This window comes from Ictidomys tridecemlineatus, chromosome 6 (assembly GCF_052094955.1).
Source record: "Ictidomys tridecemlineatus isolate mIctTri1 chromosome 6, mIctTri1.hap1, whole genome shotgun sequence".
NCBI classification, from domain to species: domain Eukaryota; kingdom Metazoa; phylum Chordata; class Mammalia; order Rodentia; family Sciuridae; genus Ictidomys; species Ictidomys tridecemlineatus.
Window position 1 is genome coordinate 7,885,770 of NC_135482.1, and position 25,627 is coordinate 7,911,396.

The 25,627-nt window shown below is 34.2% G+C and overlaps 1 protein-coding gene across 1 annotated transcript in view; it reads left to right on the forward strand.

Annotated features, from left to right (window-relative positions):
* Nucleotides 1-25,627, forward strand: part of Enthd1 (ENTH domain containing 1) — a 122,346-nt gene that overhangs the window by 33,982 nt on the left and 62,737 nt on the right. The window contains exon 4 of the mRNA XM_005322416.4: nt 10,815-10,924. Coding sequence (XP_005322473.2) covers nt 10,815-10,924 — 110 coding nt within the window. The remainder of the gene's footprint in view (nt 1-10,814; nt 10,925-25,627) is intronic.

Genomic DNA, 25,627 nt, shown 5'->3' on the forward strand with positions numbered 1-25,627 from the left:
AAGATAAGAATATAAATTGGAGGGCATTATTCTTGTGGGACAAGACAATGAAAACTTGGATAGATAGAGATGGATAGACCACTCAGAATTAGGTGTATTTAAAAGTGATACTAGGAGTGGCCATGAAAATATTAGTAACTTAAACATAATGGGAATTTCTTTCTTTCTTCTAAAATAATTAGTGGAGGTATCCTAGAACTGATGTGACTTTTTACAACATCAGGGGCTCCTGGGCTCTGTCCGACTTTTTGCTGTACCAAACTCCGCATTTAACTTCCACCTCATGATTCATAGCTGCTTGAGCTCCAGCTAGTATGTTTGCATTCTCACCAGTAGGAAAGAGGAAATGTTGGAAAAATGAAATTCTTCTTTCCTTTATGGGCATTTATTGAAAGCTGTGTATAACATCTTGGCTTACATATTATTTAGCACTTAGTCACTTCTAGCTGCAGCAGAGGCTGAGAAATGTAGTCTACCCTGGGTAACAGTGTGCCCAGATGAAAGTTAAAGATTCTGTTATTAAGAAAGAATAGGAGAATAAATGTAGGAGATAACAAATAGTCCATACCATAGTGGAAAATAATACAAGCAAAAAAATGGGTTAAAAATGGTAATTTCTGGTGGTTTGACTAAATAGACTAAAAACTATAAACTTGAATAGGTAGAAAAAACGTGCAGATAGTTTAGAGTTCTTAGAGCAATTCATAAAGGACACAATAAACAGTATTTATAAATTTCAATTTGATAGGACAAGGAACCATTGTAGGCCTTGAAGAACAGAAGGGGATTTAACTTAGTCACACAACTTAGCTTTCTTATTACTGAAAACAGCTGTTGATTGAAGATAATCCTTACTGCTTTGTGAATTGAAGAAGACAGGAATTGGAGGGAAGCTTTGTGAGAAACTTGTTTTAGTCCAGGCATAGGACCTACTCCAGGGTTATGGAAATGAGGGAACAGTAATGTTTAAAGATAGCTCAGCATATGGAGAGGCCATAGGGTAAGTGGACAACATATTGGAGAAGGAAGGGAGAAATTGAAAATGACACCAGCATTTGAGTTAGAGAAAATAGGGATGAGAGATGGTATCTTACAGGTAAATTTCCATCAGAAGGAATTTAAAGATGTTTCTACATTAGTTACAGTGGAATGCAAAATTGAATGCATTGCTAGAAATCTGAATCCCAGGCTTTAGGATCTAGAGCTGAGACAGCTGCACCTAGCTTCTTTGGTAAATTAGCAAGGGAAAAGAGGTACTTTGAAGAAGGTTTTATAAACACATCACCACCCCCACCCCCACCCCCACCCCTGCCATTCCTGAATGTTTTCCCCAAATTTTAATTTGGGTAGAAAGCTTGGGTGGTTTTTGTATGGATGATTTTGATTTTGAAGGAAGAGATGAGCTGAAGAATAATTGCTGCTTGATGGCAAAAAAGAAAACTACAAAAAGCACAATTACAACTTAGCTTCTCTGAGCTGTATGCATCAGAGATAGTCTCTTTTCTTAGAGGCAGTAATTATTATTAAAACTATCTCCAGAGACATTGCTTATAACTAGACCAGCAAAACATTAGCCGTGTTGGTCATCTAATTTTCCATAAAGAGCTCTTTAGTGGTACTATTATTTGCAGTACAGCTTTTTCTATACTAAGAAGGATTATTCTGGGCTACATTAAATGTAATAGCATTCTTCATCATGGAAATATTTTATTTCCCTGCAAATAGCATATGATTGCTGCTGAACCAAAAGTTATATTGTGAGGTTGTTGTCATGCTTGTATAATTCACACTCCTAATGGTGTGTTGCTACTTCCTACAGTTAACTTTGTACTAACAGTTGACATAGAGTCATGGGTTGGCTTATCACATGTAGACAAGATGACAGGGCTTATAATTGAAGTTGTGGTTGCTACTAAAACATTTGCACTTATGAATGTCAAGAAGTTGATTTTTTTAAAATTTAAAAGTAAAAATGTACAAAAGAGAAAAAAATCCAAAAATTTATGTTCTCTGACCTCAAACCAACCATTATTAACATCTTGGAATATTTGCTTTCAGTCTGCATCATTCTATTCTTGTAAAAACAATATAGCCTTATTATAAAGAATCAGTTACTTCCAACCTCATTACTTAATAGTCATCATAAATGTAGGGTGAACATAATTCTAGGCAAGCATACATATAGAGAGATGGATGGCATTGAGAGATGGGTAGTTAGAAGTTATTTTTGTAAAAACAGTGTACTACGTGCTATTTTTTAAGTAAACAATATTAAAGGGCTACTTCTAGCAATAAAATTAACTAGGAGCTCCCTCTATTGCACAATAGCCAAAAGCTGCAAATGACAACATTATCTGGGGCATTATTGCCTCATAATAAGAGCTATGAGAATTCTCCAAGAATCTTTAATTCCAAAAATTTTAATGTGATGGTTTGGATATGAGAGATCCTTTAAAAGCTCATGGTGCAGTGCAGCAATGTTCAGAGGCGAAATAATTAGATTATGAGATCTATAATCTAATCAAATGGATTATTCGTTGGTGTACTGTAGGCAGGTGGGGTTTGGTTGAAGGAAGTGGGACATCGGGGGCATTTTCTTGGGGATTATATCTTGTCTCTGCTTCCTAGCTGCCATGAACTGAACAGCTGTCTTATGTCATGCCCTTCTGCCATGTGTTCTGCCTCACCTTGGGTCCAGAGCAATGGAGTCGGCTGATCATGAGCTGAACCTCTGAAACTGCGAGCCCAAATAAACTTCGTCCTCTAAACAGTTCTTATTAGGATTTTTGGTCACCGTGACAAAAGGCCAACTAACATATTTAAATAAGTAAATGAAATAAGAACAGAACATATGAACTGGGACCAGAGTAACTTGGAGCTGATGTTTATGAGAAGCTTTAGGTATTGAGTTACTTCAGGGCATAAGAAGTTAAGAAAGTGAATTTGGGGCCTGCCTTGAATATTAGGAACAAAAGCCTTGGATTACTGGGCTGAACCCAGGCCCTCAACAGGGGCTGAAGTGATCTCAGTTTTTTTGCAGAAGACAGCAGACTCAATGCACAAGTTAGGGTCATGGGACTTTCACCAATTAAAAATCAAGCAATGAGATTATCATCCAGCAGAAAGTAAGCAGCAAAGAACATCTTTGGTTTCCCAAAGATGGTAGACATTGGAAAAGTAAAACATGAAGCCACTATATATTTAAATATTTAAATCAAAAAGAATATAATCATATCAAGAAATTATTAGGACTGAATTACTAGTAATTTGGAAAAAACATACAGGAGTGAGCAATACCATTGAAATAATAATATGTCCAAAAATATGTTCAAAAAGAAGAAAATGGTAGATTATTGGTTGGAAGAGAGAGAATTATAAGTAAATAGTTTCTCTATAAAATATTAATGTTTAATTTTTGAGTAAAAAAAAAAAGATATCTGAAACAGTGGGTGGCCATGACATATAAGTTGGAGGTGGGCGGGTTTACAGAATTGTATTCCAAAGGTATTTGTATATTTTGAAAGAAGATTAAAAATATTACTTAACTGTAAACTCTTTAAGGATAGACTTTTAAGGATAAATTTTCAAGATAGAAAAGAAAACAGAATGCATAAATTCTAAACAAGTGGCAAAAAAAATGGAGTGAGAATAAAAAGAAGAATAAAATGGGACAAATGGAAATAAAAAAGTGAAATGATTGAAATAAGTCAAAATATATTAATCACAATAATTATCAGTAAATTAAATTCATCTGTTAAAAGTCAGAGATTATCAAATTGGGGAAAAAGAAATTCTGATGTATGTTGAAAGTTCACATCAAGGTTGAAAGCAAATTGATGGAAAAGGATAACTGAGGCTTATTCTAACTAAAAGAAAGCTGGTATCGCTGAATTAATATCATACAAAGATAAAATGTTCAATTCCCAAGAAGATAAATTTATTTACGTTTGAATTGTATGAGCAAAAGTTGGCAGAAATATAGAAAAGAATTAAGACATCTATTGTCAAAATAGATGTTCAAAACATCTTTTTCAACTGTTGATAGGCAAAGTTCATCAAACATTTTCAAAATTTGCATTTTTAATTGATAATATATATGCTGTAAGGAAACTCTTTACATTTCAAAAAAAATCTATCATATGCAGACCACTTTTTAAAATTTTTGCCAAAATGCAATTAAGTTTGGAGATAAGAAAAAGATAGAAGTTAAAAATTTCCATGTATTAGAATATGAAAGTATTTCTTTGGAATCAAGTAGAAGAAAAGCATTACCATTATTCTTGCTAAATCAACTTTGTACTAGAAGTTTCACCCATAATAGTAAAACAAGTATCAGAAGGTAAATTGTAAGTATTGAATGGAAGAAACAAATATCATTTGCTGATGATAGGATTTGTATAGATAAAACTTGAAAAGATTGACAGATTTAAAAACAATAGGAGTTTTAGTAAAATGGCTGGCTAGAACATCAAAGTGTAAAATCAAGTTATATTCTAAATATTGGATACAAATATTAAACATCATTTTTTAAAAGGCACCATTTGTAATAAGTAAAAATCATGATCTACTTAGGAATAAATCTAATCTTTGGCCCTCGCCCACTGGACTCTATGAGCACACATCTTTTCTTATGTGAGAATTAAAAACGTCTGCAGACATGGCCAGATGTCCCCTGGGGACCAAAATTTCCCCTAATTAGGAACTGCTAATTCAGTGCAATTACAGTTAAATCCATAAAAGGATTGTAAATTTAAATTTGAAAGCTAGGTGTAGTGGCCCATGCCTGTAATCTCAGCAACTTGGGAGGCTGAAGCAGGAGAATCACAAATTGGAGACCAGCCTCAGCAATTAGCAAGACCCTTTCTCAAAAAATAAAGAGTTGGAGATGAAACTCAGTGGTAGAGATCCCCTGGGTTCAATCCCTGTAACAAAAAAATAAAATGAATTTGATGAGCTGACAATACAGTTAATCTGGAAAAAATTAAAAGATCAAAAATAGACAAGACATTCCTGGAAAAGACTAAAGTGAAGGGCTTGTCTTTCTAAATAATCACACTAAAACTATGTAATCACAGTGTGGTTTCAATGCAGGATAGGTGCGTGGACTATTGAGATGATATATGAACTGCTTGGTAAATAACAGTGGGATAATTATCTGTATTGAATAAAATGAAATCAGGACTCTTCCTCATAACAGGCACACACAAAAAAATTCTATTTGAAATAAGAACTTAAAGGAAAACAGCAAAATTTTAAAATGTTTAGAAGAAAATTTAGACAAATATCTTAAAATTTTTTTAAAATATTTTTCTTTAGTTGTAGATGAAAATAATTTATTTTATTTATGTGGTGCTGAGGATCGAACCCAGTTCCTTACACATGCTAGGCGAGCGCTCTACCACTGAGCCACAACCCCAGCCCTGAGAAGCTTTTCCCCTAGTTTCTTCTCTGGTAGATTTATGTTGAAATCTTGAATCCATTTTGAGTTGATTTTTGCATGTGGGGTGAAATAAGAGTCCAATTTCATTATTCTGCATGTGAATATCCAGTTCTCCTAGGATCATTTACTGAAGAAACTGTCCTTTCCTCTTGTGTGTTCTTGGCACCTTTGTTGAAGATCAATTGACTGTAAATGTATGGACTTATTCCTAGGTTGTCTGTTCTTTTCCAGGGATATACATGTCTTATTTTGTGCCAGTAATCATATGCTTTGATTAACTTCTGTGGAAGGTTTCTTAATTTTTATTAATTTTATTTTTTAACCTTTGTTTTATTTCTTTATTTATATGTGGTACTGAGGATTGAACCCAATGCCTGACACATGGTAGGCAAGTGCTCTACCACTGAGCTATAACCCCAGCTTATTTTTATTTTTATTCTAATTAATTGTACATGATGGCAGAATGCTTTTTGATTCATTTTACACAAATGGAGCAAGATTTTTCACTTCTCTGGTACAAAGTAGGTTCACACCATTCGTGTAATCATACCTGTACCTAGAATAATGATGTCTGTCTCATTCCACCATCTTTCCTAACCCCATACTCCATCCCTTCCCATCCCTCCCCTTTGCCCAATCCAAAGTTCCTCCTCTCAACCCATGCCATTCTCCCCATTATGGATTATCATCCAATTATCAGAGAAAACATTTGGCCTTTGGTTTTTGGGGATTGACTTACTTTGCTTAGCATGATAGTCTCCAACTCCATCCATTTACCTGCAAATGCCATATTTTCATTCTCTTTTATTGCTGAGTAATATTCCATTGTGTGTATATACCACAGTTTATTTTTCATTCAGCTATTGAAGGGCATCTAGGTTGGTTCCACAGTTTGTCTATTGTGAATTGTGCTGCTATAAACATTGATGTGGCTGCATCACTATAGTATGCTGTTTTAAAGTCCTTTGGGTATAGACCATCTGTTTCCATGTAAGATTGTTGTCATAATTTTTTTTCTTTTTTTCCATTCTGGTTCTGAGGATCTTCACATCTGCTAGGTAAGTGCTCTAATGCTGAGCTACACCTCATTTTCACTCTGCCAAGGTTAAGGCACTTATTCCCCCAGCTTGGGAAGGTTGGTGGCTGAGTTCTTCTTCAAGAATTCCTGAGAGCCTATTTGCCTAAGGTCATTCTCCCTCCTTGAGGAAACCTACATCCAATGACTTCTGGATATGGTCCAGCCCCCTTGCTTCCAGGCAGGACAACTGTGAAGAGATATTCCAGTCTCTCTGCTTCCAGAAGGATTGGTTAAGCCCTTTCTTATAATCACATCACAACCCAGTCCTGCCCGCCTCAGTCCTCATGGATATTGTTTCCAAGAGCACTTCCTAATGAACCCCCCATGTAGAAATATGAGTCTTAAGAATGTATCCTGGGAAGCCCAAGCTGCAACAGATATAAAATACAGGACATCAATAATATGTGTTCATAGTGAAACAGAAAAGAGGATAAAGCAAGGGGGTATAATGTTAACAATTGGTGATCTGGATGATGAGTATATAGGATTTTGTTTTTGTATTCTTGTAACTTTTCTGTATTTTGAAATTATGACAAAATAAAAGTTTTAAAAATAGAACAAATACCAATTACCTGAAGATACTTTTGTGTAATTATGCTCTGAGACAATGAAATTGGAGTCAACTTCTTCTAAACTTCTGATTCTGCAAAAATTAGATATATACTTAATCACTGGAAGACTTTACATTTATATCTTATCAGTTCTCCATCAGCCCACTGAATGTTTTCCATGATGGGGTACATTGTCTATTATAAGAAACTTTTAAGTAAATGACTTAATTTACTTAAATGATACCTGAAAGGATACTATCAATCCATAGCAACAATGTTAATCAGATGTTAAATAATAAATGTAACAGCTTGGAAATTTGTTCATTTTGTGGAGCATTTCAGTTCCAAAACACACTATTGCATTGCACATGTCTGACAGTCTGTCAGTTTGATATCTCATCTAAGATCTATCGCAGGGTTTGCCAGTTCTGCCTTGAAGTATTATCTGAATGGTGCAGGCTCAACGGGATCTATAGCTTCTCTCTAGATAGTTTCTACTCCTGCTTAGGACCTCAATATCTGGGCACTCATCTTCGAACACCCCACAGCACTATTTCCTGCAGGGTCTTTACTTTTTTTTTCCTCTGAGGTTTCTCACTTGGTTTGATGCCAGAGGGACTTTATTTCTGCTAAGGAACTAAATTTGTGTCCTCCCTTTTATTTCTTTTGAAAATCCAGAAATGTTGTATATTGTCATCTAATCTTACTAAGGACACCTCACTCACTTGCAGTGTTTAGCTGATGGCAAAAATTAAATAAATAAATACAAAGAATGACTTTCCATAGACTTAACTATGTGCTAACTGCCTTCCTTCTTGCACTATAAGATAGGTTTCTTACATTTTAGTTCTTCTAGGCCAAAATGCATCCCCAAAGATGCAAAATATTTTTCTTTCATAATTCTTGCTATTCTTCAGTTTCTCTAACAATTTTCTTTAAAATTGGCCTTTTGAAAATGTTATTAAATCTGCTTCCCTAATGTCTAACCCTAAGTCCATATCATATCACAGAGAATTTTGGTGCTGAATGCTAAAGGGGCAATAATACGCCTCCTGATTAAATCCATGGAAAGAAGATGAATGAGTTAAGCCCCAGTCACTGTTTGCCAGTGTTTATACACCCAAGCCCCAAGTAAGCTCATTTTAATTATTCATTTTCATGTGAGGTTGCAACAATATGAAAAGCTACAGCCATAAATAAAAAGTTCTTGTTATTTCCTCAGTATCCCTGATATATGCGTAACTTGCCAATAGTTCCTTCTGCTTGTAATAATTTTTCTCTTCCTTTACAGTGGTTGGAATCCTAGCCAGCCTTCAAAACCTTGTTCAAATTTACTTCCTGTTTCAGGTTCTTCTTGCAGTTAGTTCATTCAAGAAAGTTCATTATATAATTCTTCTCATTGTCTCCTATAAGTCTGTATGCTAATCTTATCTTTCCACTCAGGCTATAAGTTTTTTTGAGGGCAAAGACCATGTATCATACCATTGCTTTTTGAAGTATTTTTCTTGTATAATTTCTAAAATGATTTTGAAAAATTATGTACCTCCTCATACATTTTTAGATTGATGTGGAATTTTATAAGAATGAATAACTTCAAAGGAAATAATTCTGGCCTATTATAAATATTGACATTAAAGACAGAAGAAAAGAAAAATAAACTGGACTAAGTTTTATTCAAGAGTATCTAAGGGAATCTAAATACCATTGGATTGGTACCTATAATCATTCATTTGAAAAAACACAAGAAGTCTTTATCTGCTGGAAATTTTAACATCATTCTCTTTTTTTCCTTGAAGTCATAGTTTTATTCCACATTCCTTTCCAAATCTTATCCTTATATAAGCTGTTTTTGTGCTCAAAGTCTTTTCACATCAAATATGTACATAAATTGAAATTATTTTTCAAAATCTTCTGTGAGCAAAGGTTTTAAGTGATAAAATATTCCTTCTAGATTGATTTCTTATTACAGTTATTGTTATTACACAACCACAATCTGTCAAAACCATGTGAATGCATTGTAAAAACTATCAAACATATATAAAATACTTACCAAACATAAAGAATATACTTTTATTGGAAATGCATGCTTTTATGAGATACATAGGATTATTCCTTTACCTACATATGAATATTACTTATTGATAGATATAAGCAGGTTCAGCATAAATTCTGTTTTACATTTTTATAGATGCAAATACTATAAAAACTTGTTCATATGAATTATAGGTGGGACTAGAAGGTGCTTTATTATAGTACTGTCAGTTTTATGAATTCCTTCAGAGTAATATATCAAAATTATTTATTTATTATAAAAACATTTTTCATCTCTTGTTGACTGTTAACTAAGTCTTTTTTCAGTTATTGAAAGCAAAGAATTGAAGCATCTTCCTTAAAAAAAGTTTTATTAAAATAGTCATTAGGACTAATTTCTTAATTTTGGAAGTAAACCCCAAAATGTTACTAAAATTTACCAAATAACTATTAATTAAGCCTATTATACTTTAATTTAACTTAATATATTCAGAAACTGGGAAAATAAAAATGTTAATTGCAATATACCTATCAATACAATAATTTTTTGATAAAGTGATTTTATTGTAGCATGTGGTTTAAATATATTTTTATCAACTCTTCAGAACTGCAGATTTGGTTCATTTAATTTTTGGAAAGTACCTGTCATATAACCTAGTTGACAAAGCCAACTCTCATTGTCTAAAACAACGAGCCAAGTTGGATTTAAAGTTTTGTTTTCCCATAAAATATATATTTATTTGAATAAATGTAAAAATAGACATTGTTCTGATTACCTTTACACTACTGAGTTCTGTTCCTAAGGTGGAGAACTCAGGCTTGGAGCTTTGTCACAGTTCCCTGTATTGATGACATAAAGATCCTGCCCCAGGCTTTCATTTACTGTGCTCTCAGTGATCTCTTCCTTAGGAATGATGCATTGTTTCACAATATTTGGGAGATGAAAATCACAAAGACATCAAGTGAAACTTGTCACCTGTCCTGCTGCCCCATACTTTAATACGGTATATCTGAATACCAAACACCGGTATGGACCAAAACACCCTGTTATTTGTGGCTTGCTTTGCCATAAAAAGAATATCTATGAGACAGGATGCTGGGGTTTTTTGGGCCTTGATAAAGGAGTCCTCCCTAATGCAATGTTTTTCCCCCGACTGTTGTTTGTCACTGTAGAAGTTCTTATGCTTTGCAGTTTAATAAAATGAATGAAGGGACATGTCTTTCTTTTGTAAAGTGGGGATAAATTGATTATGAATGTGATGGGGAGAAGACCTAGCCTGCAGCCTCTATGTAGTTGCATCCTCAGACAGATGGGTTTTTGGAAAGAATATAAGCAAGCATTTTGGATATGTAAAATGATTGCTTTAAAAGGGTTTGTCCCCACCTGGGAAATCTTTATGAAGCTCCAATTGTGTATATACTAGTTGAAGATAGCTTTCTTTTACTTCTTATTGCATATAGTAATATGATGACCTAGAATGGGTACATGTGACCTTCAGTAATTGATATGGGAAAGGGCTAGAATTTAAGTTGTATTTTTAAAATAATTCTGAAGTATCCATTTATAAACAAGTGATTAATACTCTAAGTGCTTGTTGGCAGATGTGTATTAGTTGGCAGAATGAATCTTGAGAAGCAATTAAAAATTATGAACTAATTAAAAAACATTACTCTTTTTTGCTGAAGTAAAATATTAGCTTTATGTCGTTGACAGAAAAAGAAGGATTGAAGCAAGAGCTGCACCAAGACATGCAGTCGCCTGCTGGCACGGTGTTGTCCCAGGAAATTCTACCACTCAGGATAAATTCATGGAAATCAACAGAGGTAAGTCATTGCTGTGGATTCTTTTCGCTGTTGTAACAAATTACCAAAAACTTTGTGCCCACAATACCACACATTAGACTGCCAGATCTGTGAGTTGGAAGTCTGACCCCTCTCTGGGCTGAAACCAAGATATCTGCAGGGCTGCATTCCTCTGAGAAGGATGCCTGTTTCCTTGCCTTCCCAGTGTCATGTGCTTGTCTTTTCACTTTGTTTTTGGTATTTTTTATTATACAGGGTTTTAAATATGAATAAGGACAAATTACGAAGTTTCCCTTTATGCTTTAAAATTATTCATATTTAAAACCCTGTATAATAAAACATCTTAAGAAATTTTTCCTTTCCTCTTATAATCAAAATCTCTTGTATTTTCCCCTAAGAGTTGAGGTCCTTATTCCTCTAGAACTTTACTCTGTATTTATTATACCATATATTATTTTATTTGTGCCCTGTGGATAGGCAGTGTTTAATTTACTGAGTAGTTTATCTTTTCCTACTCATTTAAATATCTTTTTATTACAAAATTATTGTAAACTTACAGGAAATTACAAAAACAGTACAGAGTTCCCACCATCCAGCTTCCTCTAGTGTTGAGTCAACACCTTTTATAGCTGATGTAAATGCCAACATCAGGAAACAGACATGGGCATGTTAGTGTTAACTAGACTATAGACCTTATTTGATGTTTAGTTTGTTTTTAAATTCAGTATTCAATATTTTTTTAACTTGTGTTTTTGTATTTGGTTCTGTGCAGTTTTATCCTACACAGATTTGTGTAACTAGCACCACACTAAGAATATAGAACTATTCCAACCCCACAGTAGTCCCTAATGTTACCCACTCCACACCCCCAACCTTATCCTCTAGCAGCAACTAATCTTTCCTCCATCTCTATATAGTTTTTGTTGTTTATTTATGTAATTTATATTATATAAATGGAATCAGATAGTAAATAACTTTTTGAGATTGAATTTTTCACTCAATGTAATCCTCTTGACATCCATTCAGGTTGTTGCACATATCAATAATTTATTCCATTTTATTGCTGAGTAAAATCACATTATAAAGACCTACCAGAATTTGTTCAGTCATTCACCCAATGAAGATTATTTAGGTGTTTCTAGGTTTTGGCTACTTATGAATAAAGCTGCTATGAATATTTATGTAGATTTTTGGTGTGGAGTTTTCATATCTATAGGATAGATGTCCAAGTGTGTGGCTGTTGGGTTGTATGATAAGTATGTACCAAATTTTATAAGAAACTGTACCATTTTATATTCCCACGAGCGATGTATGAGAGATCCAGTTCCTCTGCATCCATAGCTTTTGGTATTACCACTATTTTAATTTTATCTGTGACTAACAAGTTTATAGTGATATCTCAGGGTGGTTTTAATTTGTGTTTCTAAAATGGCTAATGATGATGATCATTTTTTTATGTACTTATTCAGCTCATTATAAATTCTCTTTGGTAAAATACATCTTCAAGTCTTTTGCCCATTTTCTAGTTGAATTCTTTTTTACCATTGAGTTTTATGAACTTTTCATATATTCTGATACAAGTCCTCTGCTAGACATGTGATCTGCATGTGTTTCCTTCCTGTCTGTGGCTTATCTTTTCGTTTTCAGTGCTGGGGACTGAACCTATGATCTCACACATGGTGGGCAAACACTCTACCACTGAACTGCAATCCAGTTTTTTTCTTTTTTAATTTTGAGACAGGGTTTCACTAAGTTGCCCACAGTGACCTTGAACTTTGATCCTCCTGCCTCCTGAGTAGGGGATAATAGGTGTACACCACTGAACCCAACTTATCTTTTTTTTTTCCCCAACTTATCTTTTCTAACAATATTTTTCATAGAGAAAAAATTTAAATATTTGACGAAGCCCAGTGTACCAATTTTTTTCATTTATGGATCATGCTTTTGGTGTCTTATCTAAGAATTCTGCCTAATCCATAGTTACATCTCCATAATTTCTGTAATTTATTTATTATTATTATTATTATTATTTTGTCTGTGACTGTCAAATATGCTTAAATGTAGGTTTTCTCTTTCTTCCCTGTCATCCATGGCCGTTTTCAGTGCAAAAAATTCTGTCATCTCTTTAATTCTGAGATTGTTATCTTTTTTTTTAAAAATGCTTCCTATTGTTTATTTTTTTCTTTCTTGGACTCCTACTATATGGATATTTTAGTAATTCTCTTTCTGTCTTCATATCTCTTAACTTCACTTTTTAGTTTTTGCTCCCTGATTGTTTTCTATTTCTTCAATGAGTTTCTCCATCTTGATCCTCCAGTTTTATCATTTTTTAATGCTATATTCATTCCATTATTTAGTCCATCTATGTTCTTTATTTTAACTATTCTGTTTTTAATATTTAATATTTGTTTCAGTCTTCATATCATTCTTCCTATTTCATATTTATTATATATTTATTTCAGTATTTTTATTAAAGTTATTTTAAATTCTTGGTCCATCTTTTCTAATGTTGTATTTCAAATGAAATCTGAGATTCAGTTTTTTCCTTATGAAATAGTTATACTTCTCAATGGACTGGTTACCCCCTAGAGCTATTGGCTGCTCTGTCTAGGATTGCTAAAGGCTAGATCCTAGTCAGTATCAGCTTGTCAGCTTTAAGTAGGAAATGGGAAAATGGACTTTGGGTGGGCTGCACGTCTTTCCTCACCCTCCAAGAAGGACCAGAGCTAATCATGCCCCACTTCAGGCTCAAGGCCTCAGGGTAAGTCTTTATCTTAGTACCCCAAGAAGAGAAGGCCTTAGAGGAGATGCTTCCTGAACTGTAAACATGACTGGGGAGTAGAAAAGGAAGGGGTAAGAATCATCCTCCCTCAAAGTTTTCTCATCTCCTCCCCACCTAGGGCTTCTGTGCGGACCAGAAGGTAGTTCTGAATACAGCTTTTGAGTCACAGCGGGTGTGGAGACAGGTGCCAAGGCAGTGGATGAGTGGCGGCAGTTCCTGCAGCTTCTTCCTTTATTTATCCTGTCTCTGCACAAGCCACCTTGTGTCCTAGGATAAGGCCAACACCAACTTCCCCACTCACACACAGATATACCAGTTTAGAAGAGCCCTCTGTCTCACTGGGGACCTCTTGGTTTTCTTCTTATTTTGGTGTCCTGCCCTTACATTATGTCAGCATTTATCCCAAGGGAGGTAGCCAGCAGCACCAGCACCTGTTCTGTTCTTTTTTCAATATTCTCTGACCTTTTCGGATATACACCTACTTAACTTCTGTTTGCACTTGCATGTACCAATATGCATCTTCTGATACATAGCTCTTCAAATGCTACTTTTTCTCTATTTTTTCAAAATTTTTCTGCTTAATTTCTATTAGATATAAGGTCATTTAATCTGTCCTTTTTCATGTTTTTCAACTGCTTTTTAAAATATTTTTTCTCCTGTCTCCATGCTGCACTTTAATCTATCTTCTAGTTCAACTTATTTTTCTTTTTTTGGTGCCTACTCAGAATTCTTCCTGTCTAGTGAGTTTTTTATTTCAATAAGTGCATTTTTCATTTCCAGGATCTCTTATTGCTTATTTTTAATATTAACTTATATTTATTTCATATCTCCTTTTTCTGGGGGTGGGTACCGGGGATTGAACTCAGTGGCACTCAATCGCTAAGCCACATCCCCAGCCCTATTTTATATTTTATTTAGAGTCAGGGTCTCACTGAGTTGCTTAGCACCTTGCTTTTGCTAAGGCTGGCTTTGAACTCACGATCCTCCTATCTCAGCCTCCCAGGCTGCTGGAATTATAGGTGTGTGCCACAACACCCAGGTCTACTAGGTATTTTTTGTTATTTTTTTTCTGTTTTCTGTTTTCTTATTCCATAAAATTAATATTATGCTTTTCATTATCTTTTTGAGGATTCTAAGCATATTTAATTTTAATACTTTTTAAACTTATTATTTTCATTTTTTCAGGAATGAATTCAATTCTATTTTACAATATTGGATTATAAGCTCATCTTCAGTGACTCTAGCTTTTAAAATCTGTATGCATATGTCCCCTTATCTCTCTCTCTCTCTCCTTTTTTTTTCATTTGCTTCTTCCTGACCATTGGGACAACCTTACCACACTCAAGGCAGCTTGAGCCTCATTTCTTTGGCTGGTATTAGATATTGCAGATCTGGGGCCTCGTCCATGGAATGCCATGATTTACTTGCTGGACAAGTTTGTGTCCTCTTGCCTAACCTAGTGTAGTAACTTTTAGAAGCCACAACCCCAGACTTTGATTGATGGCAGGTTATTTCAGCCTCCTTCATAAACAGGGGATCCCAATGACTGCACATAATTTCAAGGAGTAAGCCTGTATTCAATGGATACTTTTACACTGTATATACCCCTCCAGAGTTGAGTTCCTGGTTTTCTCTGCCTTTTTCTGAACTCAGAGCCCCAGGAGTCCACAGCTTTAACCATTGTGTGTTTCTTGAAATTAAGAAGCTTTTGCCCATGAAGATGTTAATCTTAATTTCAAGCAAGACTTATCTTCTTAATTTTCACATTTATATATTCTCTTTAATTGTTCTGTATTAGGAGAAGGAAGGTATCCCCAGAGAATGAACCTGTAGAACCATCTTGACTGTTGTTAAAGTTTAGATTAGGTGTCTCCCAAAAGCTCATGTGTGAGACAATGCAAGAAAGTTTAGAGATGAAAGTGTTACATTACAAGAGGTTTAACCTAATCCATGCATTAATCCCAGTAGGGATTAATTTGGTGACTGTAGGCAGGTGGGGTGTGACTGGGGGCATTCTTGTGGGTTTTATATTTTGTCCTTGTTGAGCAGCGCTTTCTCTCTCTGCTTCTTGATCTTCATGTCCCCACACTCTTGTGCCATGGTGTTCTGCCTCCTCTCCTGCCCAGAACAATGAAGTTGGCCATCTATGGACTGAGACCTCTGAAACTGAGCCCCTAAATAAACTTTTCCTCCTCTAATTGTTCTTGCATTTTGGCATTTTGGTCAAATGGTGAAAAAGCTGACCAGAACAACTATAAATATCCTCCACTTATGACTGGAATGCTCATTCATTTGTTTGTTTACTGTGTCTTTCCTACTAGAAAGAAAGCTCCTAGAGAGAAGAAACTTTCTTAGTGTTATTTATTACTGAATCTTCAGTTCACAGATTTTCATTAATGAAGAAGTAAACGACTAACAAATTATGCATGTTAACTTTTTACTGTTGAAAGATGCTTCTTTGGCCTCCTGCTCAGTGCTTTGTTTAATATTTCCTGACATGATGTCTATGAGGGAGGTTGGAATTCTTTCTGGACCTTCTGTTTGCAACCCCTTCCTCCAACCCAATTAGGTATTGGAGTCAGTTGCTTTTTGTAGCAGCTCAGAAAGGTACATAAAATTGAAATTTCACTGTTGCTTAATTATATAATACCTCACAGATTGAAAATGCATAGTTTTTTTTAAACATAAAACATTAAATCAAAATGACTTTTGATTTAAATTTGAAATTAGTCTATTTGTTGTTGATGACTTTTAGATAAAAAATAGACTTGAAAAATCCTGTGTGCTTTGGAGCCAAAGATATAAAATGCCAACTTTTCTTTCTTTCTTTCTGTTTTGGTATCAATCTTGAAGTCCTGATCTTTTTTTTTTTTTTTTCTGTAGAAGAAGCCGTGATCACATCATTCCACAACTTATATCAGTGAGAAAAAAAAATAATGCCCTTCTCTCAAAAGAAATTTAAAAACTAGGTTTTCCTTTTTCAAAGTATGACCATGTCATCACAATATCCCATCATCCTACTGACTGTACAGGATCTCCTCTTACTGTCCGGAACATTTGATGCAATCCAGTATGTCCTCTTCAGTAGTCTGCTCCTGTAGCTGAACCTTGCAAGTTGAACAGTAAAGCTAATTGTCGTGGCAGATGCATTGCATGAGAGCTACTGCATCTACATTAGCATTCTCACGTTTCCTGATGCAGAATAGGAAGAAATGAAATTGTCGATTTCTTAGGCAAAATGAGGGCTGCTTAAAAATATCTTTAAAAATTTAAATAGAAACCTCTTTAACTATTCTCTTTCTACAAATGAAAGAAAAATCATCCTAAAAACAGCAAATGAAATTTTTAACAGAATAGAGCTTTCAAAACCAGAAGATAATTGCTTAAATGATGCTTTCAAAACTAGGTAAAGTACATTTATGACAGGGGTCTGTTTTCTCTGTGCATACTATCCAAACTTTTGTTATTAAATTTGTTAATTAATAAGACTATTTGTATTTTTTCACCACCTTAAAACCCTTCTTTTTCTTTTCAAGGAGATTGAACAATGAGATTGTGATTTTTTTTTTCTGGTCTCAGTTGTTTCCATAGTAACAGATAGGGATGCTGTGAAGTGGTTTACACAAAATGAAAGCTGACCAAATTTTTCAGCCTAGTTGTGAGTTACCAAATTGATTGTGATAGATGATAAATGACTATTTCCTACTGTTTCTGCTTATTATTTTGCTAAATGAAGAGTATACATTTTTTGTTCTTGCACTTATTTCTAATATTTGCAAAAATTTGAACTCATCAAGGTTGTTAGAGAAATGGAAATTATACTGATTCTAATTATGTTAATTTATTATTCCTGTCTCTTTGCTGCATCATTGCTTTATGTTTAAAAGTCCTTTCATGTTTGTGCTTTTTTTTTAAATTTTTTATTTTTTTATTGGTTGTTCACAACATTACAAAGCTCTTGACATATCATATTTCATACATTAGATTGAAGTGGGTTATGAACTCCCAATTTTGTGCTTTTATTTCTTTTTTTAAATTAATGAATACTTTTCACAAAAAGCCCAAACAAAATAGTAAAGAGTGAAGAGCGAAGTTTCTCCTTATTCCTCTGTCCTCCTTGAGTTCCTCTTCTCAGAGGAGACTGTTGCTAGATGTTTTTTATGAATTTCATGGTGAAATTTGTCAACACATTTTTCTTTTACCTAAATGGAATCATTCAATATATATTGCTCTGCAAACTGCATAGGACTAAGCAATATATCTTAGTTATCTTTCTACATAATAAATGTAACTAGTCATTGTATGCTATTCCAAAACAGGCTTCTTTAATTAAAGTATGCATTATGAGTGTTTTTCAATATCTGCACATAGAACTGTGTTGTACTCTTCATGTACAAATCTTAATTTATTTAATCATTCCCTATAGGTAGTCATTTATGGATTTTTTTCATGTTTTGCCCATTAAAAACAATGTTGCAATAAAAACTTACATATATTTTTATGCCGCTTTCCTGGAAGTAGGACTACTAAAAATTTATCAGTACTGATTTTTAGTTTTGAAAGGTGCTTCCAAATTTCCTACTCCGCAATTGCACTTGTGTGTGTGTGTGGGGGGGCTGCTGGGGATTGAACCCAATGCCTTATGCATGCGAGGAAAGTTCTCTACCAACTAAGTTATATCCTCAGCCCAACTGGGCTGCACCCATTTATATCTTTAACACTATGTCAGAGTGACTTCGTTATCTTTGCAAATACTGAGTCTTGGCAGATGTTTTCATCTTTGTCACTATGAGAGGTAGAATATTTTTGTTTTATTATAATTATATATAAGGTTGAACAATTTTTTATGTGTTTATTGGGCATTTATGCTTATTTTTCTTGTGAACTCTGTTCATATTCTTTGCCTATTTTTCTATTTGGTTTCTCAACTTTTTCTTACCTTTTTTTTTCCTTGGTGTTGGTGATTGAACCCAGGCCCTCACCCTGACAAAGTGCTTATTCTACCCTTGAACTATATTTCCAGGCACTTTCATATTAATTTCAGAGCTGTTGGACTACTGAAGAGTCAATCCATTGTCTACATGTATTAATTTTCAGTTTTTCATTTGATTTTTATGGCTTTTTTGCCTATGGAAGTCTTTAATTTTTGTATAATCATATTCATCTGTCTTTCCTTTATGACATCTATATTGTAAGTATTCTTATAAAGACTTTCCTTACTCTAAGTCTTTATAAAAAGTCACCTTGGCTTTTCTTTTTCTTTTAACAGACTATATTTGAGAGCCATTTTAGGTTTACAGCAAAATTGAGCAGAAAGTAGAATTTCCTCCTTATACCTATCCCTCCTACATGACAATCTCCTTCATAAACATCCTCTACCAGCACAGTATATTTGTTGCAATCAATGAACCTATAGTGACATATCATAATCACATAAAGTCTATAGTTTACATTAGGATTTATTCTTTTTTTGTTAATTATATTTTTTAGTTGTTGATGGACCTTTATTTAATTAATTTATTTACATGCAATGCTGAGAATCAAACCCTTTGCCTCACACATGCTAGGCAAGCACTCTACCACTGAGCTACAATCCCAGTCCTTGATGTTATATGTTCTATGGGTTTGAGCAAAAGGAAAATGACATGTATCCACTATTATGGTACTATACAGAGTAGTTTCAAGTCCTTCATGTGTTACCTCAAATTCCCTCCTTTCCTTCAACCCTTAGAAACTACTGATCCTGTTGTTATTCTTGTAGTTTCACCTTTCCCAGAATATTATATTGTTGGAGTTGTATAGTATATACCCTTTTAGACTGGCTTCTTTCACATAGTAACATGCATTTAAGTTTCCTTCCAATCTTTTTATGGACTAGAGGCTCATTTATTTTTAATATTGAATAATACTCCATTGTCTGGAAGTACCACAGTTCATCCCTTCACCTACTGAAAGTTGCTTTCAAGTTTTGGCAATCATGTACAAAGCTGCTATAAACATTTGTGTGCAGGTTTTAGTGTGGACCTAAATGTTTCAAAATGTTTGTGTAAATAACAAGGAGTAAAAATTGTTGAATATATGATAAGAATATTTACTTTTACAAGAAATTGCCTTCACTGAAAGACCTCTACAGTGAAAATTATAGAACTCTAAAGAAAGAAATTGAAGAAGGCATTAGAAGATGGAAAGACCTCCCATGTTCTTACATTGGTAAAATAAATATTGTTAAAATGGCCATATTGCCAAAACAATCTACCAACTAAATTAATTCCTCAAAAAAAATACTACTGACATTCTTCACAGAATTAGGAAAAACAGTCCTAAAATTCATATGTAATAATAAAAGATCCAGAACAGTGAAAGCAATTCTAAGCAATGCTAGAGGCATCAACAATACCCAGTTTCAAATTATATATAGAGCTATTGTGTCAAAATCAGCTTGGTACTGCCATAAAAACAGATATGTAGACCACTAAAATAGAAAATGCAAAAACAAACCCACACTCAATACGGTCATCTCATCCTTGACAGAGGTGACAAAAACAATGTTGGAGAGAAAACTTTTTAACAAGAGTGGTGGGAAAACTGGATGGATATCTATATGTAGAAGGATGAAATTGGGTTCCTCTTTCTTACCCTACACAAAAGTAAACTCAAAGTGCCTCAAAGTCCTAGGAATTAGATTTGAAACTTCACAACTTCTAGAAGAAAACAGGGTCAACACTCTAACAAATGGATGCAGGCAACAATCCTCAATAAGATCCCTTAAGCTCAGGAAATAAAATAAGTATTAATAAATGGGATGGCATCAAATGAAAAAACTTCTGCAAGCAAAGAAAACAAAAGAACATGAATAAAGCACCTATAGAATGGGAGAAAAATCTTTGCCAACTATTCTTCTGACAGGATTAATATCAAGAATACACGAAGAACTTAAAAAAATGCAACCCAGTAAATAAAAGGCAAATGAACTAAACAGACATTTCTCAAAAGAAGAATACAATGGCCAAAAAATATATGAGAAAATTTTAACATTTTTAGAAATTAGGGAAATACAGATCAAAACTACTCTGAGATTTTATTTCATTCCAGTTAGAATGACATTCATCAAGAATTCAAATAATAATACTGGTGAAGATAGGGGAGAAAGCAACACTTACACATTGTTGGTAGGACTGTAAATTACTACAACCACTGTAGACATCAGTATGGAGGTTTCCCCAAAGACCAGGAATGGAACTACCATACAGCTCAGCTATACCATTCCTTGGTATTTATCCCATAGAATTAAAGTCATACCCACGTCTATAGCAATGCAATCACAGTGGCCAAGTTATAGAACCAGCTTAGGTATCCATCAACAGATAAAGAAATAAAGTGTGATACACACACACACACACACACAAAAAAAAAATGGAGATTGACTCAGTCATACAGAACAACAAATTATGTCATTTGCAGAAACTAGATAGAACTAGAGAACATCACGTCAAATGAAATAAGCTAGACTCAAAAAGTCAAGGGTTTTTAATTTTCTCTCATTCTTGGAAGCAGACAGAAAAACAGAAAACAAACAAGGGATCTCGTGGAAATAGAAGGGAGATCAAGGGGAAGGGAAAAATAAGGGAAAGAGGAGGTACTGGGGAATGCAGTTGGTCAAATTGTTATATGCATATATGGATATATCAGTGAATTGCACTATTGGGTGTAATTGTTCCAATTTTTAAAGAAATAACCCCTATTTTTTATGCTTTAATTTAAAAACATTTAAATCTTATCCACCAAAAGTTTACTTTGATAAATGGAGAACATTAGATAACCATTTTAAAATTTTTATTTTTACAAATGATAATCAGTTTTCTTTATCATATTTTGAATAAACCATCATTTCCCCTTTAATTTGAATCATGGCTTCTAACATTATAAATTTCCATTTATTTTTAGTTTCATTCCTATATTTTCCATTTGCTTATATTGAACAATAGGTAAAGATAAATGATAAAATTAAAAATAAAATTAAAAATAAAAAAATTACACATAATAAGTTAGTGTCTGTACCAGGGTGTTGGAATGTTGGAGCCTGTGTTTTCTTCTAGCAGAATAAATAAATAAAGTGGACAGGAAGACTAGAAGCCCAATTTCACCAAATATCTTATTTTTTGGGTGGTTATTATTGATTTCCTCCATCTTTTGCATAGAATTACAGCAGTCGTCACTGTCATCTGCTTGGCCTGAGATAAATCAATACTGAAAGTAGGATGGAAAAGCCAGGATTTTGGAAACAACTCTTGGGCAGTGTGAGATTTGAAACTTTGGTTTGTTCCAACTTCTGAGTTTGACTTTAAGCAGCTCTTGACAATAATGGGACAGAGCAGAGCTCCAGTGAGAGAAAAGATGAGGAAGCTGAATCTCCAAATTTTATAAACTCTAGGGACCTTTTAGGCTACTTGCTTTTGACTTCTGAGATGAAAAACAGAGGCCCAGAAATGGGAGTGTGGCCACCTGAGATCCGCTCAGGGCTGCTTTGAGCCATTCTCCTTTGGCGCATTCTGTGGACCATAGCACTCAGGGCATTTCAGTTGACAGGTGCTAGATGAAATGAGTCAGTCTTTTTATATATATATATATATATGAGATCAAGGGGCTTACCCTTGATGTTATATGTTTATATATATAGACATATATAACAATGAAATTCACTTTGATATATTCATATATGTACATAGCATAGATCTCTTTAAGATTTAAAATGAGATACATGTTGTGTTTCTCCAAGAGGAGTTTTGGTAGAAAGCCTCTTCTTTCTTTCTTTCTTTCTTTTTTTTTTTTTTTAGTATTTTTTTAGTTGTAGTTGGACACAGTATCTTTATTTATTTATCTATTTATTTATTTTTTTAAGAGAGAGATAATTTTAATATTTATTTTTTAGTTTTCAGCGGACGCAATATCTTTGTTTGTATGTGGTGCTGAGGATCAAACCCGGGCCGCATGCATGCCAGGCGAGCGCACTACTACTTGAGCCACATCCCCAGCCCTCTTTATTTATTTTTATGGGTACTGAGGATGGAACCCAGTGCCTCACACATGCGAGGCAGGCGCTCTGCCACTAAGCTACAGCCCCAGCCCGAGAGCCTGTTCTTCCCTACAGAGCCCTTTATGGAAGTTGTTCTCCATGGAACCCTTTTTGGTAATGCTGCATGGTGTTCATATTTCTTTTTTAAAAAATATTTTTATTAGTGTATTATCTTTATACATAACTATAATGTTATTTTGACATAATCAAACATGCATGAAATTTAATTTGTTCCATTTGAGTCCTCAGTACTTCCTCTTTCCTTCCCCTCCTTCCTCTGCCATTCCCCTTCCTCTACTCTGTTGGTCTGTCTTCTATTTATTTATTATTATTTTTTAATTGGTGCTTAATAGACATGTATAACAATGAAAATCACTTTGATATATTCATATATGTACATAGCATAATTTGGCAATTTCATTCTTCAGTTTCTCCCTTTTCCTATGTTTTCCTCCTCTACTCCACTGATCTTCCTTCTATTTTCATAGGATCCCCCCCACTTTTTGTTACTCTTATTTTCCTTTAGCTTCTGCATATTAGAGGAAACATCCGACCCTTGAAGAGTCTGACTTATTTCACTTAGCATGATGTTCTCCAGTTCTGTCGATTTATTAGCAAATGCTATAATTTCATTCTTCTTTATGACTGAGAAAAACAATAAATTATATATATATATAATATATATATATATAAATATATATATATATATTTGTATTCCTCCCACTTCCATTGATCTCTTGGCAGGCATTGGTGCTGGTTCCATAACTTGGATATTGTGAATTGCACTGCTATGAACACTGATATGCCTGCATCACTGTAGTTGGCTGATTTTAGTCCTTTTGGATAAATATCAAGGATTTAGATAGCTGGGTCATATGGTAGCTCCATTCCTAGCCTTTTGAGGAATCTCCATACTGCTTTCCAAAGTGGTTATAATTTGTAGTGTCACCAATAGTGTATGAGTGTAACTTTTTCCTCACATCCTTGCCAGCATTTTTTTTTAGTTTTTTTTTTTTAAGGTGAACACAATATCTTTATTTTTATGTGGTGCTGAGAATTGAACCCAGTGCCCCACACATGCCATGCAAGCACAGCACTCTACCACTTGAGCCACATCCCCAACCCCATCCTTGCCAGCATTTAATATTTTTCTTTTTCTTTTTCTTTTCTTTTCTTTTTTTTTTTTTTTTTTTTTTGGTACTGGTGATCAAACACAGGGGTGCTTTACTACTAATCTATATCCCCAGCTCTTTTTTTTATTTTTTATTTTGAGACAGGGTCTCACTAAGTTGCTGAGGCTGGTCTCAAACTTGTAGTCCTGCCCCAGCCTCCAGACCACTTGGATACAAGCCTGGCTATTATATTTATTCTTGATGATTGCCATTCTAACTAGCATGAAATCTCAATGTAATTTTGATTTGCATTTCTCTGACTGCTAGGGATTGTGAACATTTTTTCATGTATTTGTTGGTCATTTGATATTTCTTCTTTTGAAAAATGTCTGTCTAGTTCTTTTGTCCATTTATTGATTGGATTAATTGTTTGTTTTGTGTGTGTTGTTTTCTAAGTTCTTTATAATAATATTCTGGATCTTAATCCCCTGTTGGTGGAGTAGCTAGCAAAGATTTTCTTTGGTTCTATAGGTGTCTCTCTTCACACCTTGTTTCTTTTGCTGTACTGAAACTTTTTAATTTGATGCTGTAGCACTTATTATTTATTGGATTTATTTCTTGAACTTTAGGTGTCTTGTTAAGGAAGTTAGTGTCTGTACCAGTGTGTTGGAATGTTGAGCCTGTGTTTTCTTCTAGCAGTTGGAAAGTTTTTGGTCTAATTCCTAGATCTTTGATCCACTTGGGTTGACTTTGTGAAAGATGAAAGATAGGGATCTAGTTTCATCCTACTACATATGACTATTCAGTTTTCCCAGCATCATTTGTTATAGGAGCTATCTTTTCTCCAACATGCTTTTGGCACCTATTTCCAGTATCAAATGACTGTATCCATGTGGGTTTGTTTCTGTGTCCTCTATTCCATTGGTATTTATATCTGTGTTGATTCCAATCCTGTGCTGTTTTTGTTACTATATCCCTGTAGTATAATTTGAGATCAGGTATTGTGGTGCCTCGAGCATCTCTGTTCTTGCTCAGCATGGCTTTGGCTCTTCTGGATCTTTCATTCTTTCAAATGAACTTAGGACAGTTTTTTTCTAGTTCTGTCAAGAATGTCATTGGTATTTTGATGGGAATTGCATTAAGTCCTTATAATGCTTTTGGTAGTATAGCCATTTTGACCATATTAATTTTGCCTATCCAAGAATATGAAGTCTTTCCATCTACTAATGTGTTCTTCAATTTCTTTCTTTAGTATTCTGTAGTTTTTATCATAGAGGTCTTTCACTTACTGATTTAGATTTATTCCCAAGTATTTCTTTTTTGAGATTATTGTGAATGAGATAGCTTTCCTAATTTCTTTCTCAGCATATTCATTATTGGAGTATAGGAAAGCTATTGATTTTTATATGTCCATCTTGTATTCTGCTGCCTTGCTATATTTATTTATTACCTCTACAAGCCTTCTTGGTGGAGTTTTGTGCATCTTCTAGACATAGGATCATGTCATCAGCAAACAGAGATAATTTGACTTCTTTTCCTGTTTGTGTTTCTTTAATTTCCTTTCCTGACCTGACTGCTCTGGCTAGAGATTGCATAAAAGTGATGAGAGTGGATATCCTTGTCTTGCTCCTGATTTTAGAGGAAATGCTTTTCCTCCCTTCTTTATGATATTGTCTTTGGGTTTGTTATATTTAGCCTTTATGATGTTGAGGCAAGTCCCTTCTGTCTCTAGTTTGCTAGGTTTTAAACATGAATAA